General features: G+C 46.0%; 1 protein-coding gene across 1 annotated transcript; it reads right to left on the bottom strand.

The window, feature by feature from the left end:
• Positions 1-1,138: 1,138 nt before the first annotated feature.
• On the bottom strand, positions 1,139-3,711 carry LOC149347738 (uncharacterized). The gene is made up of 3 exons (XM_089585661.1): positions 3,681-3,711; positions 2,078-2,680; positions 1,139-1,271 (listed from the first exon to the last, which is right to left on the bottom strand). Exons 1-2 carry the CDS (start codon positions 3,690-3,692, stop codon positions 2,081-2,083), a joined length of 612 nt encoding a protein of 203 aa, XP_089441787.1. The 5' UTR covers positions 3,693-3,711; the 3' UTR covers positions 1,139-1,271; positions 2,078-2,080.
• Positions 3,712-16,711: the final 13,000 nt, after the last annotated feature.

The following is a 16,711-nucleotide window of genomic DNA, read 5'->3' on the forward strand; positions in this document are numbered from 1 at the left end:
ATGGTTTCCCGGTGGTTTTAACTTGAACACACTGAAGCTTTTCCTAGTGGAAATAAGCCTAAGGTGCAAGCTTACCACTACATCCGACTGTCAAGAAAAGTTGGGCATTCCAAACAACAGTTGGGCTATTACACAAGCAAGGGTGAAAGAGAAGTAATCCTGAACATTTTCATCATAGATTTGGCACCACAAGGCAGTTTAGAAGGCAGTGTAAGGATCTTACATTTTCAAATACGTTTTACATTCTTGAAAAGTTAACCGTCGCAATCTGGGACAACAACAGCTGCACACAGATTAGCTGCAGATTCGATTAAGTCCTTGTTTAATGATTAATCAGCCCAACTGGCGTGTTCTAATATCTTTTTTAAGACGGGTAGCTGCTTCTGCATAAAAACGCACTGCTCCACGTCATACGAGCTAGAGTGCATAAAACCGGTGCGGCCGCATTGCGCACGTGTGTGGCTTACTTAAAGCTCGGCTATCCTTATCACCTTAAGTGGTCCGAACCCGCGCACTGGAGGTCATGCGTCCTACATTGCTAAGTGCCGCACTATAGCCCTCGGCCACGCCTAGTAATAATAGGCCGGCAAAATTAATAAGCACTAAGTGCTTTTATTTGCGCTGGTGTTAATTCTGAGGCACTAGTTTGTGGTAGGTAAGAATAATTAAGTGCTGTGCTAAGACAGCTCACTTAGGACCTTGACAAACTAAGCTGCCCCAGATGTAGTTCTTTATGTCCGGCCTCAACTTTTCAAGTTCTGTGGGCAGTCAGGTGTCTATGTATTTGTGAAGTACTTAAGTATGCTTCCAGCATTTGATGAATTCAAGTTTTTTAGTGTCAGCCGACTGATTTGTTTTCGTTTATTTTTCATTCATCAAGCAAATCATTCTGCATAGAACCTTGCGTGCCTATGGTACAAATGACGGAAGCGTAGAAGGACAGCTCAAGCCCAGTGATTTGCAATGAATGCAGTGCTCGTAACAATACACAATGTAATAAATTACAGTAATGATTAGCACTATTATCCGAGCCGCAAATAGCCTTAGCGTCTTCAAAGTGCACCTCAGCGAGTCGGTGTAAGGTGCCACAAGTGAAAGACAAGCAACAGAGTTCATATGTTTTGGGAAAACGCCGTCTGAACCCCAAATATTTATTTTCAACATCCTAATGGTTGCTTGTGACGTATGAAGCAAAACTTTTTGGCAATGGAGTCCATGGAAGACCGTGACTGGCGAAGAGGTGACCGCGTGAGATCCTAATTTTATGTAACCTGCAGAGAGATGAAAGTACGGAGATGTGGTTATCAGCCCAGAACAACGAGTGCACATCGCTGTGTGAAGACCGGGAAAATCCGGTAACTTTTTACACCTGTCTAAGCTGTACCCTTTGGCTGAGTTTTCAGGAGAAAAACCGGTTAAGACGGACGCCCGCTTAGATTTTTGTCTGGACCTCAGATAATTGATCGAATGAAGGGACAATTTCTTGTCGTGAACAGTTCGAACTGTGTAATGAGGCAGATTTAAGAAATATAAAGGGGCTTTTCAATCATTTTTGCGGCGTCGGGAGGGTGGGGAGCAAGTTCCGAACTTTAACTGGCTTTGAAATAAACCAGAGAGGGTGGCTTCCCCCTGGTGTCACTTTCTTTAGTGCTCGATTTCTGACATCAAAACCATGCTCAGGTAAAAACAAAGAGTGAAAGACAGTCTGAGAGCAACTCATATGTGCTTGCAGGAAACTACTCAAAATGTAATTAAACTGATAGTCAAATTGAGCGCTGTGGTAAGATAACTGCTTGCTTCTCTGCTTTATTTATAGCTTTCCTATAGAGCCATATGACTGAGACGTAGCCGTAGGTATTAACCATGACCAACACTTTTTTAGAAACTCAGCCTACCTAGGGAATTTCTTCTAATCACACTGCTCCTCGGCAAGAGCTTTTCAAGACGAAATCAAGATTTGTGCTGCTGAATCAGAAAGCTCGACTTCAGGTAATAAGCGCATTCAGTCAACAGCGTACGGTATCGTAGTTCGACTGTGCAAGACAGAGCTCACGTCTGCACTGGACCCTAAGCTCACCTTCTAGTACTTCTTGACAACGCCGAGGCCGAGACCGTGGCCGTAGCCGAAGCCGTGTCCATAGCCGAGACCAAGACCGTAGCCCAGGCCGTGGCCGAAGCCGCCATAGCCGCCATAGCCGAAGCCACCGACCGCAACAGCGGGAGCAGCAGCGGCAACGACAGGGGCAGCCACAGCGACGGGGCGAGCCACAGCAACGGGGGCAGCCACAGCGACGGGGCGGGCGACAGCGACAGCGGGAGCGGCGGCAACGACTCCGCCATAGCCGTAGCCGAGTCCGGCGCCGTAGCCGAGTCCAGCACCGTAGCCGAGACCGCCGTAGCCGAAGCCGAGACCAGCACCATAGCCGAGGCCGACGGCTGGGGCGGCAGCCACGACAGCTGGGCGGGCGACAGCGACTGGGGCGGCGACGACGGCTGGGCGAGCGACGGCGACTGGGGCGGCGACGACGGCAGGACGGGCGACAGCGACCGGGGCAGCGGCGACAGCTACTCCACCACCGTATCCACCGAGGCCGTAGCCACCATAGCCACCATAACCACCATAACCACCGACGAAACCGGCGGAGGCGACGGAGACGAGCCCAAGAAGGGCGGCAACAAACTACGATAGAAAGAGCAAAGAAAAAAGTTATCAAAAGGTAATTAACAACCAAGAGGAGCTACTGGCAATTACATGATCTTGATCTCTCCAACACAGCTGAAAATGTGCGTGCAATAGCCACTCTAATTTAGAAAATGACGTCGGGCCCAGGAAGCTACCCCTCAAATATAGCGATCTAGAAATTGAATTACCTTAACAAGCAACTTAATCTAAGCGCATACTGTTGGCGCCGGATATTAATAACAAGATGCAGTTGCTTTAAACATTACTTTCATATCCTGTCCTTAGTAACTGTCAGCGGTGCCAAGCCTACCTACATTCAGAATTGAAAAAGCAGTAGCTTTTTCCCCTGTGTAGCGTATTGCCATTTCATTACCCTTTTGTAGGATCCTTCTACAGTTATACATCTATTGTGCCTGGCTAATTCGAAGTGGGGGAAGGGGGCGAAAATTTTGGTCGAAATGGTATGAGTGCCAATTAAGCGGATCCCTTTTAATGAGCCGTATGTTGACGGCACCACAGCTTCAGTTCGAATAAACCGGACGTTCGAAATAAGCGAGTTCCAATTGACGAAAGTCTGTGGCATAAGGTTTTTCTGAATCAACTTGACGTCGAAGCTTGCTTGTAAAGAAATGCATTGCCATTTTGTACGGACCATTCACTAATGCCTAGTATAAGTCATGGAGGCTTCAATAAGAATGTATGGGGAAGTCAATTTTTTCCCCTTTAGGCGCCTTTAAGCCGGTTCTGACTTCAATGGGAGACAGGAGACCCAATCCTGTCAACTCAAGTTTCAGTCACCGGTTAAGGATTCCAGATACGAACACCGAGCAAATCCAAAGAAATGTTCTGCTGTTGTGACTAACAGTCTGTCGCTTCGAGGCTAATGCGAATTGGCTACTGTCGTGTCGCACTCAACGGACACGACCACGAACGAGACCGCTTCTCCTCTCGTACTCCTCAACCGCGTCCGGACACACGTGCTGGCTTGGATACTCACGACGGCGTTCATGATGTGCTGTGGCTCGAGAGACAAGAGACCGAGAGTGCCTGTCCGTCGGAGGAGGCCGGCTTTTATACACAAAGAGGAACGCGCCCTGACCCTTTAAAAGAAAAAAGAGAAGAGAGGCATGGAGTTATGGCGCCGACGCCGCCAGCCAACCAATGATCTGACCGGGGCATCGCTCGGTCGGTCGGTCGCTGTTTCGAGGGGCGTGCCTCGAGCGTCTGTTAGACTCTCCGTTGTGCACTTTCGCCACTCCGTGTGCCGTCTTCATCAAGGACTCGCCACGGGGGGAGGAGGGGACCCGCGCGCGGACTACCTTTATCCTATCCGCGGCGTGCCTCAGGCGCAGGCTACCGACAAGACGATGTGTTCTACTAAGCAGCGGCTGCATCCCTCTCCTCTTCCTTTCTCCTCCTCATCCTTTCAGGCCCACCGAGAAGCGACAAAAAGGGCGAGCCAAGAAACGCCGGCCGGTTTGTGACTATTGTTCTTTTTTTAACGCCTCAAGCGAGGGTGAGTTATGTTTAAGCGGGAGTCAGGTGGTAGACACCTCTCTTACCCCTAAACCCCCGCCCCACACTGCCTCTGAATGAGGCACACTACGTTGCAGTCTCGTTTGAAACTGCGTTTTGGCCGCGATTGAGATGCAAATGCAGCGCTGCAAACGGCATGGAGATGAAGATCGGACTAACTCGGCAGGTAGAGCGCCTCAGATGCATGCGAAAAGATCGCGACAACGTAGGATTTCAGTGAAAAAGCTCCTTGTTTCGCGAGCGTTTATGTGAAATTGACAACTGAAAAAGATGTGGCATCCCACACTCATCTTCCCTTCCGACAGCGATTACAAGTAAATTGTACCATTGTTCAATGTTCTCCCTGGTCTCAGTTACTGCTAGCTGTTTTTTCGTCGAAATCAAGAAGAAGAAATGGGCTTGGTCGGGGCATGTAATGCGAAGGGAAGATAACCGCTGGTCCTTGAGGATAACGGAGTGGATTCCAAGAGAAGGCAAGCGTAGCAGGGGACGGCAGAAAGTTAGGTGGGCGGATGAGATTAAGAAGTTTGCGAGGTACGGTGGCTACAGCTGGCAAAAGGCAGGGCTAATTTTAGACACATTTAGAGCCTTGCTACGCCCCCGCAGTGTGCATAGAAAGCCTGATGATGATGATGATGATGATGGTGGTGTTTTTTTTTCTATTGTTTCGTGTCTAGGTTTGTGAGTGTTTACCTGAGTTCTTCGGAACAGTTAAGAGAACCTTTGGATCAATACTTCAGATTTTTCCTTTCACGCTGCAATTATCTGTCAGATTAGCACAACAAGCAACGAGGGCCGTGCTTGCCTTGTCGGGTTGACAGCTGTTCTGTATTTGAAACGATGACGGGCGCCTTACATTTCACCACGCTATTAGAAACGAAACATGAATGCAGCGTTCATTCAGAACACTCCAGCCAGCGGTGTATTGTGTTAGCATCACAAAAAAATATATTCTAAGTTATTATGAGGCCCCAATCATGAAAGCCTCCTGAACGTCATGTATTTATTGTATCAAACCAACAAGCGGCACTTAGAGTCCCCACCTTTCTTTTATTTTTGTTCGTTGTTTAGTTGACTTAATGAACAACCGCTTTGAAACACAGTAAGAAACAGTCTTTTACTGAAGCACCGTAGCTCAATATTATGCCTTGCTTGTTAGGAGTTATAAGTATGACATCACTCTGACAATGAATGCCACCTGTGACACACGCCTTCGGGATTTGAGCTCACCTTGGAAGTTTTTTTGCGCTCAAATAACTAAACTATTTCTAGCTTTTTTCATCATGTAATCAATATAAAAGATCTAACAAATCGCATGGCTCTTAAACAGGCGGCCAACTCCGCTTACTGTATACGCAGTTGAACTATTTTAATCACAAAGTGCATCGCGAACTGTTAAAGCAACCGAACCTTTGAGCCAATAATGAAACAAAATGGCGAGAAAGAGAGATTCTAGCGATAAATGGGCATGAAAGAGCGGAGTTTGCCCACCGCATTAAGCCCGGAGCGGAGAAGTGTTCCATTAAAGGAGCGCACCGCTCCCTTTTTTTGTTCTTGGTCCGACTGTAAGCGGCTTTCACTCTGCCGAGAGAGAGAGTGCGTTGCATTACCGTGCAGCTTGTCCGCAGGTAACACCTTCGGGGCAGGGTTATGGGATAATCGTTTGATTAGACGAGGACCGTTAATAACGGCCCTAGGTAGGTCAGGGGGAGTGGGATATTGTGTCTGGCGCTGCTGCATTTCTCCAGCGATCCCACGCGGCATCGCCCCCCTTCCTTATGACGAAAGGAAAGAGGCGAAGGAAGCGTGGAGGAAAGTGCTTCGTGCGCAGAAAGCGAGGCGGGGAGAACTATGACGGTGTGGATAGCGGTGGAGGAGGATGAGGGTGGAGATGGAGGGAAGAGTCGTGAGGTTCCGATCGCCAGTATGTAGATGAATACGTGCGAGGAATTTCGCTCGGGGAGGACCTCCGACGCTAAGATCCGCCGGCAGCTACGCGGTCGACTAGGGTGCGGCTTGACGCCAGGCAGGTGCCAAGCGAGAGCGTTTTGTATCAGTGGTGCCGGTCGTGCGAAACAATTTCGACGTGCACTTACCGGTTCATTTGCCATAATCACCGCAAACTTCTCACGGTTGCCAAAACCTTCTTTTGGAGTGTCTATGGATATCCCCGACAAGCGTTCCCTGGGCGCCGTCATATTGCTCGCTGGACTTTTGTGTTCTCCTGCACCCGAGTGGAGGAAGTGGAACCGTGAACTCGCTGCACCTGTTAGAAACACTTTGAAGAGCAGGTGTTTCTGGCATACGCTTGCGCTAGTGGAAAGGTGATACAACTACAGTGAGGAGTGTCTGTTGCTCATCTGCAAGGGGAAACTCCTGTAAGCGGGCGCAATTAAAAACATTTCATTTCGGTAGGGTGATGTAATAGAACCAGGCGAACTAGCGGGAGGAACTCAACCATTCCGGCTGGGAGCGCCCAAGCGAGATATACTCGAAATGATGAGTTCGGAATAAAAACACTGGATTAATCCCGGTTTCACAGTGCTCACTGCCCACTTCTAAGCCGTCTCAGATTTTTTTTTAGATTGATTTCATAATGTGCTAGAATCTTTCCTTTAGAAACATGACAAAGCAGACAAGGCATGTCGGCAGGCAGTCGCTTCTTCTCCAGAACGCTGAACACATTTAAACAAACATCAGTTAAGAAAGCAAAGACACTCTGAAGAATTTAACATCTTTCACAACGTTCACAAAAGACAAATGGGTTGTGTCATGGAGAACGATTCTACGTTTAATTAAGGATAATTTCTTAGTTGGCCCACTTGGTCGTAGCTAAGTTGCCATGCCAAATTCATTAGCTTCTTCTGATCGTCCCTAACGTGTTTGCCTTGGATATATGCAGCTTTTTTTTGCGGTTTCCATTCGCTAATTTGGACGCGACTGATGAATGTCACAATCGTATGCTGTCACAAGACTTTGAGAAAACTACACAAATGACGACATAATTCTGAAAATTGTCCAGAAAACTCTAGTTGTGTAGGGCATGTATGCTGGCTCAAGACATTGTGTGCAGACACTTTTTAGATACACATATTCGTTCCATATGAATCGTGACCAGTGCTTTGAGTGTAAAAATTAAAGGAGAATTACAAAGGTTCATCGCTGACGTTACGGCAAAAACACAACGTAAAGGATTGGTTGTGCGTAGGCACGTGTATATGCATGCATGTAGATGTATGTTTCTACCAGAATCTGTTTGTGTGCGGGAGTATATCTGTGCTTGTTTGAGCGTGGGTGTAGTACGTGCCTTGTGAAACAAGAGTCCGCGTGCTGCGAATTCTTTCACGTGCTTTTGAACGCCGTCAAATGTAGTTTGATCCGCCAGATTAGATACGGTTGCGGCACCCTTCGAACTCTGCACATCACTTGCCCGAGTGTTTCGTAAGAACCTAAAACGTCGCCACTTTGTGACGCACATATTCCGTAACCCAGGTCAAAAGGCACGGCACTTCGTCGCCCCTACCCTCCCGGATTCCGTACATCCCGTGCAATCACTTTTGTTGTTTCTTTTGATAAGACTTCGGATAAGGCTTTGGATATGACGTATGGTCATGTCATACACATGAGAAGCTTAGCTGTCGTAGCGGGGCAGAGGCGAAAGCTACCACGACGCCAAGCACGTGCCATTTGACCATTTCCACCACCGGATTCCCCCCGCGTACCGATATCTTGAGGAAGCAGAGCAAGCGGCGTATCTATTCTTTTACTTTTCTTTCCACGACTCACATTCCGAACGCCCGCGGAGAAATCGAGGTTGAAGATACGCTACACCTCCTTTTTCTTTTTCTTCGTTGTTTGGGTATCGGGACATCACTCCTGCACAAAAAAAGGGTATACCGTTTTTTCGAAGACTCTAGCGTCACCTACGGTTGCTTCTTCTTTTCTTGCATCGTGTTTCTTTATCGCGACTCGAGGACGGCCCCCTAGCGCCCTTGTTTAAGTGGGTAGATACGTCCGAGCGGAAGTGACCCACTTTTCAGGACGGCTGCGATGGTCGACGCAGCAACGCACCCCAGAAGAACAGTGCTTGGTATTTTTAACCTGAACCCGCAAAGAGCTGCCGGGAAGTCGTTTTCATTGCTGATAAGTTCGAACGGCTGGTTGCGTGTACCCCTGTGCCCTGGAGTTCTTTTTTTATCTTTTGTGTGTGTGTCTGTGCGTGTCTGAGTGACGTTACTATTCCAGGTCACCCAAAAAGACATAACGAGCCCGGTACAATATTTTCATTCCGTCGCTCAGTTCAGACTCGGGAATTTGGGCACCATTTCTCGTTCGTTTGTTCACCTTATCCTAAGCTGACGTGAAAGTGTATAAATCATGCATTCAAATCGTAAAGCGGGAATTTTCGGAGGCGCACTTCCTCTAGTCATTCGTCCCCACTACAACCACTCGAAAGTCTGCCACGACGGCTCAGTGGCTACGACGCTTCTTCTTTGAAGCCGAATGTCGCGGGTGTGACCTTTGCCCTATGTGACGCATTTAGATAGCGGGGAAACGCAAAAACTCGTGAGGATTTGCGTAATTTTCGATGCCTTTCAGATGACAAACAGTAGTACTGATCAATCCGGCGTCTTCCTTTGTGGTGCATCTCATACCTGTTCCACCGGACTTCTATCGTTCAGAGACGGGAGGTTCTATATGCACACTATACCAGGAGGAATAGTTTGCTCATATCTCACGTTGCTCACCGCTCTGTTTATTTACTGCTGTCTAGAAACATTTAGACTTTATTTACAAAAAGTTTGTGAGTTTGTTTCATTCTAGATTTTTAATTACCCAAGTCTTCTACTTCTACATCGCTGGTTGCTTTCCAGAATAATTACTTTCATTTTTAGGTCATTGCATATCCTCTCACTCTGAACCTTTTATTCTCCTTAATTACTGGTTTGTTTAAGTAAACTATAAGTCAGTTTGCACGGCTGTTAAAGAAACTGTGTTCAGTAGATGACGTTTCTGTTTTCGCATGAATCAATCTGCTGTTCGGTTTGGGTTCTCTTCAAGTTTGTTTTCATAGCTCACTGATTACTTGGTTGACCGTAAGGAGGAAAGGGTGCAGGCTTGATAGAGTTTGATTACTCCTGTTAAAAGTGTTTCAACAATAATTATTGCTCATGGCCTCATACATGACAGTTCTGCTGCAATAACTAGTCCTAAAAATGTTCGCCAAACAGCTGCCCGGAATTTTCATTGCATATTTTGCACCTGGCAATCGCGACATGAAGGGACGCATCAGTCCATCGCTTCCATTGTCGGATGACCGTTGGTGGTTTCTGACTAAGATTACGCAGTCATAGCAGCACAGAGCTTTTCCCACATGAAAAAGAAAACTGGCGAAAGTTTGTACGATTAAACTGAAGCGACCCTTTTGGTGTTCGTCTTGCGTAATCAGCGGTACTTCAAAATTTTGCAATTAGTAGGCTGAAAATTTCTCCAGAAAAAACAGTCATGAAAGTTGCCTATGTAAGTACATTAAGCACGGAACAAGTCACTGCTATTAAGTTTCAACGTTTATTCATGCGAGCTCTACGGTAAGTTCTTCAAAGGTTTGCGACGAATTGTGGACGTAAATGTGGACACTGAACTGAATGATAATCCGGCACGCAAGCCTCAGGAGGCATTTCTGCACTGAAAAAACGCAAAAACAATTTTCCTCGCCCACGTTATTTCAAGAGTTTCAATCACCCGTAACTTCTCTAGTACACCCCCGAGCACAACCACGTCTACTGCTTCCTCGAAGAGGGGAGGTACAGTTCCCACGCCCACGGGGAACCCCATGGCGCCGTGGCCTCACATTGCACAGATCGCCGCGCCGCTGCCAACATTTGCTTCCGCATTTCCGAGGACGCGGCAGCGGCGGCGATCTCGAACATGTCATTAATTTAGCTGCTAGTGTTTGTCGTGGCCGACGTGATGCACGGCGGCGCCAAGCAAGCCACCCCATAATTCCAGCGACGACCGCGACGACCAGTACTATAGAGGCCACCTCTGCGCGTGCTTAACCTCTTTCCACCTCGCCGGCAGCTACGGTGAGTCGTCGGAGAAAGTGATTTCTGGCTTCTTCTGTCTAGACGTTGTTGTTTTTGCTTCCTACTCCTCATTCTTTTTCGCGCCCGCGGAGGGGGAAAGTGAGTGAACGGACCCATTTGACCGGCGACAGGGTGACGCCCGTCCCATGCAATGGCTTCCACTGCAGTGAGGCCACGTGCGACTGCTGTTCCTGACTATGCCACCCGACCTCTGCTGGGCTTGTCGTCGCTTCAACGAGCCGCCGCGGGTTCCGAGAAACGGAGGAGTGGCGCCATAAAGGGGCAACGCCGCGGCGTCCTATATACGTAAGGCAACCTGGAGGTCACCGCACAGTCGTCGCCGCTGTAACATTGATGGAAGGCCGTATCACGACCACAGTATGCGATGGAGGCCTGTCCCTATGGACGGACTTCATTACTTGCTACCGCTCCTACAGAAGTTGCCGGTTGCCGAACGAGCTAAGTGGCAAGCATTGTTGGCAAAGCGAATGTCAAAGTCGCTGTTGCTTTGACGACCAGCACCGGTTTGTGTGCTATAGTCGGATACAACTTAAGTCTGCAGTGAAGCTCCGCCCACATTCAGCCTCCGCGCACAGAATTCCTCCACGAAAGAAAAGTAGTCCGCTACTTAAACGTTTCTTGTTACGTAAACAAGAAACTTAGCACAAGAAAAAAAAATAGGAACTCGAGAATTTTGATACATGGATTGTTTGGTATAGACAGATATTAAAAATCTGATTTCGTTTACAGTTGCGATTGGCCAGCGGAGTAATACAAGACGCCGCGGACCGCGGCCCAGTGTTAGCAACTGCTGTTTTTTTTTTTAAGTTGTATCCTACTATAGTAGAAACGGGTTCTGAATCAGTTCAGAAGATTTGCGCTAAGGAATGTCACCTAGGGCTTTTTTGCGGAATAATCAGAATTGGAATTATAAATGTTATTGAAGTAAATCAGAACTGTGCACTATATATGCCCCCAGAATGGCCTAGAAGCCACAAGAAACACCACGCACTACCTTGAAGGTAACAAGGATGTTATCGAGGCGTGCATGGGCCCGCCAGGCTCATGAACACCCACCGTCCGAAGTTCATGGAACGGGACATTGGGAAAGAAATTTATAGCCGTGCAGCCCACGAACAGGGCTTGAAATTTAATTGTGTATTGTGTAACTTTCACTTCCACAATTATTCGGCATGCCTGCTCCTGTGAGCGTGCAGAGGTGGCGATGAAATTCGAGTGTTTTCGCAAATATTGCTCTCCCTTACCGTTGCACTCCAGATGAACGTTGGCCAAGGACTAGACATTGTCGAAAATGCATCACCTATAAGTGTTTGCCTTGTGGGAGTTTTTCTTTTCTGAATATTTTGGGCTTCGTTATGGAGTGCAATTTATTGTTTTTTGTTGCCTTTTCCAGAAATACGAGGAGTAATGAATTGTTTATTTCTTGTCGTGCAGTAAATTTGGAGCTTCTCGGGTTTCATTTAAACGCCTCCAAGTTGGGAGCGATGGTCTTCTAAGAGCAAATACGCAGTGCCACAACAACAAAAAAAAGATCAAACAAGTGGCCAACGCATTTCGTGCCTTTTTATAATTTGGTGCAATCTATGAAACCGTGTTTTTTTATGTTTGTATCCGAGATCACAGCCTACCACTTTCGTTTCAAGTCAACATAGGAAAGGCCATGGGAAAGAATCACCAAGCAACACCGCCAGGGGAAATAACATCTCGTAAGACTTCTGTGGTTTAGACTGTTCGGCATTTATCTTCGGTTAATTTACTTGCACTGGGAATTAATAATGCAGGTCAGTAGGCTTTAGGTCTCTCGTAATATTTTATTCTGCAGTACTGCTCCACTTCATCGCCAGAGTACAGGCATTGTAGTAATGACGAGGGATAACAACTGCACCACTTCTTTGACGCTTCCCCGTGGCATTGAGATTTCGTAAACCGCCCATGCGAACATCACCTCTGGAAAATGTTTCCACAACAGATTAGTAGTGGCAGTAGTTTTGTATTGGAGGTTAGCTGTCGCTGGGCGTAAATGTGACCGACCAAGAGCCTGTTTGCGGAAGGGGCGACGCTAGAAGGTAACACGTGATATTTTTTGTAATAGTTCTTTTGCTTTGTGTCATAAAGACTGTCGCAAGGTATCGAACATTGAGATCTTTTGCGGCAAAATTTTCCCGAAAGCCAGAAGACAGCCGCTGCTATTTCTAGACCATACTCGTCACGACAGAGGAATTTTTCGGGTAAACTAAAATTAGGAATAAATGTACCGGCAAGTGCTTTTCAATTTCAAATGTTTCTCAGAATGCCGATAAATTTCAGCCACAAATGAGCTTATGTGTTGATGTGTTGATCTAAATGCTTTGACCGGTGGCTACAATGGTTGTTGGGAACCCGCCCTATGCTGTCGTATCAACGATTCAGTGAGTCTCCTTCAGTGGTGTGCGGTGATATTCCTGCTTCTCCCGTCTAGTTCCCTGCCGGAGATACACACACACACACACACACACACACACACACACACACACACACACACACACACACACACACACACACACACACACACACACACACACACACACACACACATATATATATATATATATATATATATATGCATACAGCCGAAGTATTGCCCCCATGGTGAGTAATGGCAGATTACATCGATTATGTATTATGACTTTTTCCAGCGATATTACTAACGTGTTATAAAAATATGACAACACTTGCAATGTACATACCTACCCCGTCTTTATCTCGTGCTAATTTTTTTTTCATAACCCAGCTCTGATGTCAGTATTTCAACTAAAAAAAAATCGGGATACAGAATGTTCTTTCTTACTACCATTTCCTCACTTATTACGGTAGATTCTTTTCCTTAGTAGGCAGTTCGAGCTTAGTTGCGTATTCTTCAAGTTATATTTATTCGTATCTTTTCTCTTTCCCATTAAAGGCTTAAATTGTAGAATTGAGATCATTCCACGAGTTACACGGAAAAACAACTTCGACGCAAAATCAGAGGCTTTCAAAGTTCTGTGACATATAGTTCCTCCGAGTCCTAAAGAATCCCAGGTGGTCGAAATTTCCGGAGCCCTTCACTACGGCGTCTCTCATAGCCTCAGTCGCTTTGGGACGTTAAACCTTAGTAAACCAATAAACCAAGCTATCTTCTGAGAACCTGTTGTAAACATTCCTTGAACAAGAGGAGAAATACTTGTGTGGCTTAACTGTTTTAATTGACATTTTCTTCATTCCATCACAAAGGAAAAACCCGCTGAATAGTTTTTTGCAGGTATTACTGCCATATTTGCCAATACTTCATTCACAGATAAATGAAGAATGCTTGCATGACAGGTGATGCTTTGACAGATTGATGTCTAACGCTTCTAAGGTTATATCAGCAGCTCAGGTGGTTAACTTCTAGCAAGCAATGGACAGTAATCAGTCTTTTTTAAAATTTTGTAACATCACCGTCGCCACAATCATTAGACGGGCTAGAGCGCCGCTACACTTCCATGCGGCCGTTATAAACGCTGTGTTGAATAAACCATCAGCTCTGTTTTGTTCTGAGCACGACAGCAAAAGGCATGTGTGTTTTATTATTTCGAAACTGTAGGTTCCTTGACACGTACAATCTGATTTACTGAACCTATCGGTTCCCACTTGTCAAAACAATCCTTGTGGAATAATACCACCTCATTCTTCTTCCATGCTTCTGGTACGCTCGATGCCGCAAAGTATTAGCATACTAGGTCACGAGCACAATATCTGCGCACAGTGTTCCTAGCGCAATGTACCCGCTATCCTTCAAAAGACCAGCAGCTACTTTATCTTCCCCTGTCACATTTTCCCTATGCATTTAATTAAGGCGTTTCTTGCTTCATCTTTGCTTATACTTGGATAACTTTAACGTCACCGCTACCATTCCTACCCGCAGTGGTCTGGTTATTTTCGACGAATTTATAAATTCGTTGCCTAATTAAGATAGCTTTTAGTCTTTTCATGCAATATTACGCACTTATGGATCCCAACCATGTCTAACTTTCTCCTTGCTACTTTCAGGATAACTCCGTGCTACAGTGCTTCCTCAATCCTCTAACTTCGTTGTTTCGATTACTTATAATTATTAGCCAATCATGACAGTTCTGCCAATTCTGCCTTATATTATGAGGTTCGGCAATGTCATGTTCTCGTATTTATTAAAAATAAGCTCTGTTCGATATAGGAGCTGGAAACTAAGTATACTGCTTGGCTACCGTTCCATCCACCGCAAATGTACATTAAGTCATTAAACACCGGAGTGGCCGAGTAGCTTTGGCGTTCGGCTACTCACCCAAGGCCGCGGGATCGAACACCGACCTTGGCGGCCGCATTTCAATGGGGGCCAAATGCAAAACTGCCTTTGTGTAGTGTGATATCGGCGCGCTTTGTAAAACCACAGAGGGTCTGAATTAATCATGACGCCTCCAATAGAGCGCACCTCATAGACCATATTTCGCTTCGGTACATTAAACCTGTATGTCGTTTACACTAATCGATTATATTACTAAAGCTGTCATTCATCGTTCGGATACTATGCACGCCTTCGCCGATTAAAGCGAATTTTGCCTTATGAAGCGAAATCCTTCTCTACTGCAAATTCACGATACTACTGACTCATTCACTTGCTTCTTCTCGAAAACTTCTTTCCGCTGTCGGCTGAGATCTAGGCCAGTTTTTTTACTTCAGTATCCTAAACCACAAAATCTAACCTGATTAGCCACTGTACTTCATGTATGATACCGTAGTGGGTATTGATCATGACGACTCTTTCAATTTGGTCCAGTCCCTTGCGCTGCATCATGACATTAAAGAGGCCTCCAAAACGGCATGTTAGAATGCGTGCATACCTTTTCAAGGAATGCTATGGACAACATGTGGCAGGATAGCATCTGTTTGAAAAGAACGGTTTTTCATGCCCAAGCATGAACACAAAGCAAAAATCATTTTTTCATATCATCAAACTATCCTATATTACAGCAGCTGGCCTCAATAAGCAGGGTTAACAGTTTTATAGATGTATGTCCGCATATAGTTACTACCTGCAGACATCCTCCTATGCATGTCACACGACCACTCAGTGCCCAGTTACTTGTGACCCATTTGTGACCCGGAGGCCTAAAATAAATGGGCTGGTAAACAAGCATCTTAAGGTAACTTTGCATGGTGCTACTGGACTCGGTTCCAATCTAAATCATGGACAGCTCTGCAAATTATAACTTCTGTTTTTTTCTAATCAATGGTGTAACCCGACAAGCTTGCTCAATAAACTGATATTGATTTTTTTCCCATTTGCATCGTAAATGGTTCCGTTAGATAATACTCGGTGCCAATAACAAAAACAAGTGGGTGCGTTTTGAAGAGCGGAGTCTGCTGGAAAGAGAGTCACAGTTTGGCTTTCACTGAGTGCAGTGACACTCCGCTCTTCGAAAACGCTAGCTAAGTCTAGAAATATGCACACGACGCAATAAGATGCATTCAGTTTTTATTTCGTCATATAGCCGCATGATATTCAGACTTGGCATCAACGAAAGGATTCTGGCACAAATTTCGTGAGATCACCACATCGACACTTTAAAGAGAGCGTTTCTTTTCCCGCAGAAAAACTTTCGTACATTAAGCGCATAAATATATAAATTAAGGGTGTGCTTTGATCTAGGGGCAGACTTGAACTCATTGCTTTTTCCTGCTGGCAGGGAGGTAAGCTGGCACGAATCCAGGCTGGTTGTCCGCTTGGTATTTTCTGTAAAAAAAATATAAAATAAATGACCACCATGCTAAGATTGTGCATGGAATATTCAGCAGAGAGAACAGTACTCTACGATACTTTGTTTTGGAAGAGTGGCTCGTGTAGCAGTAACAACATTTATTAAAACCAAATTTGGCCACTTCGGTTCTTGTCTTGGTTTCACTTTTGAATTCACCATGCTGTTACACCAATATATTTTGGGAGATGCATTGGGACAGGAAGATACATTTCCTGTGGCCGCTCTTTAATGCAAAAGTGTTATAAAGATCAGCAGGTGGAAATTCCTGCGTTGCCCACGCTAGACGGCCCGAAAACCCACGTGAAAACATAAGGAAAGGAACAAAAATAAAACTTCTTAAATCAAATTTTTCTCCTACGCTGGTTTCGAACACAGGCCGGCGCGAACCGAGCAGCTTCGCTGCGCATTTCATTAAAGCCACTGCGCTATCATCGCATTCCCCAGGTGGTCGAAATTTCCGGAGCCCTCCACTACGGCGTCTCTCATAGCCTTAGTCACTTTGGGACGTTAAACCCCATAAACCAAACCAAACCAAACCATCGCATTTTCCTCTTTATTGCCACTGCACAACACCGCGTGCGCTAAATTGCCAG

The sequence above is a fragment of the Amblyomma mixtum genome, chromosome 4, assembly GCF_055824585.1.
Source record: "Amblyomma mixtum isolate Tamu chromosome 4, ASM5582458v1, whole genome shotgun sequence".
In the NCBI taxonomy this organism is placed as follows: Eukaryota; Metazoa; Arthropoda; class Arachnida; order Ixodida; family Ixodidae; genus Amblyomma; species Amblyomma mixtum.